At 44.6% G+C, this 2,478-nt stretch overlaps 1 protein-coding gene across 1 annotated transcript; it reads right to left on the bottom strand.

Annotated features, from left to right (window-relative positions):
* Window positions 1-424: 424 nt before the first annotated feature.
* Window positions 425-1,608, bottom strand: LOC128708873 (AH receptor-interacting protein). The gene is made up of 3 exons (XM_053803856.1): window positions 1,522-1,608; window positions 917-1,446; window positions 425-767 (listed from the first exon to the last, which is right to left on the bottom strand). Exons 1-3 carry the CDS (start codon window positions 1,606-1,608, stop codon window positions 425-427), a joined length of 960 nt encoding a protein of 319 aa, XP_053659831.1.
* Between the last annotated feature and the right edge of the window lie 870 nt (window positions 1,609-2,478).

Genomic DNA, 2,478 nt, shown 5'->3' with positions numbered 1-2,478 from the left:
CTAATATGTGAAAATATGTATAAAAGCTCTTATATGACCTTAATAATAGGTCGTTAAGACAAAAACAAAAAAAAGGTTTTCTTTACACCTAATTTTACAAGGACGCTCGTGCGGCGTGTTGTATGACTGTTAATCATCCGCTCTAATCTAGATGCAGCCTAATTTAGCACACAGACAAAACGATACAGTAAAAAACAAATAGCAAAATAAAGTTAACACAACACAAATACAGAACATAAACGGTTCAAAAACAAACAGGTAAACAAAAACCATTGTAAAAAAAAACAATTACTCGACCGGCGAGAGAAAACTTTGGGTCGTGAAAAAATCCAGTACAGCCTACAACCAGTGCAGACTGTTTAGCCAAAACCCCTTTTCCATTCTATACACCTATCTCCCCACCTACTACCATAAAAAAATTGTTCTAAAAAAGCTTCTGATACTTTAACTTATCCTCTATATCCCTTAGGCGCTGTTGTTCCTGCAACTTGGCCAGCTCCTTACGCACGGAAGGCTGCAGGTTGGAGTCCAGCTCGGCAGCATGTTCAAAGTCGGTGCGCGCACGATCAAAGTTCCAGGCACCGGCGTGGGCCCTGCCGCGCCGGAACCACGCCTTCACGCAGTTCTGATCGTACTTCAGCACCTCGGTACAGTGCTCGATCACGGCATAGTAATCCTTCTCGTACAGCTTGCACTGCGAGTAGTTTAACAACAGTGGAACCTTCATCTGAGCCAGCTCATTCCATTCCGGTTCGTGCGGTTTCTCCCTGTTGAATAAGCAGAAGAGTTGATCAGTGTACGATCTTTTGTGAAGCGTTATTCATGATACTGCGGTTAAGTTAGAGAATCAGAGTTATTCATTCCTGATCTCCTAACACTAATCTTGATGCATGGGTGCAGAGTGCAGGCCACTTACTTCAGCATCAACTGCTCGATAATGCCTGTAGCGTACGAGTACGCCTCCAGGGCGGCGGTTAGGTTATTCGCTTTGTACGCTGCATTACCCTGTTCGCGGAGCTTCTCCACCAGCGACCGCTTCTCGTTGTCACTTAGCTGCCACGATTCTTTCTCGTACTCTTCCGGGCTTTCGATCGACAATATCTCGATGGTGAACTCCAGGTCCTGTGGGTTGGTGAACAGCTCGTCCAGATCTTTGTACCCGATGCCCTCGTTCTGTACGGTCATGCCGCAGCAGTGTTTCCGTTCTTCTCGCGGTTTCTGTGCGTCACGAATCGTTTTCGACACGAACGGGTACTGCATCACGAGCGATTTGTCACATCGGAACCGTGCCACCTCGTGCAGGGCCATCTGCTGTACAATCGATTCCCACACCTCGAGCTTGAACTTTTTGCCCAACACTAGCTCCATTGGTTTCTGCTGCGTTCGACTGTCGTCAATGAGCGTTCGCGATTCGTCACATTTTCTCGTTTGATAGTGAAATTTTACCTACAAAGGCGGTACGAAAACGGAACGTCATTAGCAGCGTTAAGTTCCACCCAAACAGCACCAAGGTGCCCTTACCCTTGTGCCATCACGAAACGGAACCACCTTCGTGCCCGTGTGTACGATTGATTTCAGTATCAGCGTATCCGGTGGGCTGCAATCCATCGCGAACGGCACAAGGCAGACAGGAACAACAGCAGAAATCAACAAGCCAGCGACCAGGAGAATGCACCACCTGCGTCTCTTGTGGGTTGTTTTGTTTTCAGACCGTTCGTGTCATTTTTTTTCGATTTTTCTCACGACGAGTGAGTCACTGGCCATGCAAAGTGTGTGGCACTCTGTGTACAGGCAGTCTTATATACAGTGCGCACGTCAGTTTGGCATTTCTTGCCATATTTTCCACACACGCGCACAAACGCAGACGAATGGGAAATATTGTGTGCGCTAGCAACAATAGAAAACAACCAACATAAACATTGTTTTCTTTAACACTTTCCTTTACTTGGTGTTGAAGTTCACGAAAAGCTTGTTAAATGTGATAAACAAGCTGTAAACAAGCTCACGACAAGGTGATAATGTAAAACAGCTGATGTTATATACTAGAAGCATCGCTAACAATTGCGCCTAAATCCATGCAATCCGCACAACAAAAGCTCTATGGTAGGAGAGCTTTCAAACACTTTTTGGTTCGCTCTTATTGCCTTTGCACCCTTTCTCATTTATGAAGCAGGAACAAATCAACTAGTACCAGTACATTGGCTAACAACAATGTAAAATGGAAATTCTACTTGAGATAATTTTATTTTATTTTATTTGTACAGCCTTTGTTCGGCAAGCTTTAAGCTGCCTGGGTGGCTTTATGTTTTCTACTTCGTGTTGTTCATTGTTTTACCCTGCGATATAAACAAGCGGTGCTTAAACGAAATGTCAAACACATTTGTTTACTTTCTCAGCTGTGCACGAATGCAACGGTAAAGTGTGATAGTTTTTGCGATAGAAAGTAGTGAAAAATCGTATCGTTTTGTTCTACTGCAT

This window comes from Anopheles marshallii, chromosome X, assembly GCF_943734725.1.
Source record: "Anopheles marshallii chromosome X, idAnoMarsDA_429_01, whole genome shotgun sequence".
Classification (NCBI taxonomy): Eukaryota; Metazoa; Arthropoda; class Insecta; order Diptera; family Culicidae; genus Anopheles; species Anopheles marshallii.
The sequence above is the reverse complement of the archived record's forward strand: the minus strand, read 5'-3'. Positions and strand labels throughout refer to the sequence as shown.

What these genes read in the sequence shown, in the direction of transcription:
- LOC128708873 (XM_053803856.1), bottom strand. Translation starts at nt 1,608, where the DNA reads ATGGATTGCAGCCCACCGGATACGCTGATACTGAAATCAATCGTACAC. An exon ending in CGTTTCGTGATGGCACAAGG is followed by an intron (nt 1,447 to 1,521) that starts GTAAGGGCACCT and finishes CCGCCTTTGTAG; the next exon opens with GTAAAATTTCACTATCAAAC. An exon ending in ATCGAGCAGTTGATGCTGAA is followed by an intron (nt 768 to 916) that starts GTAAGTGGCCTG and finishes CTTATTCAACAG; the next exon opens with GGAGAAACCGCACGAACCGG.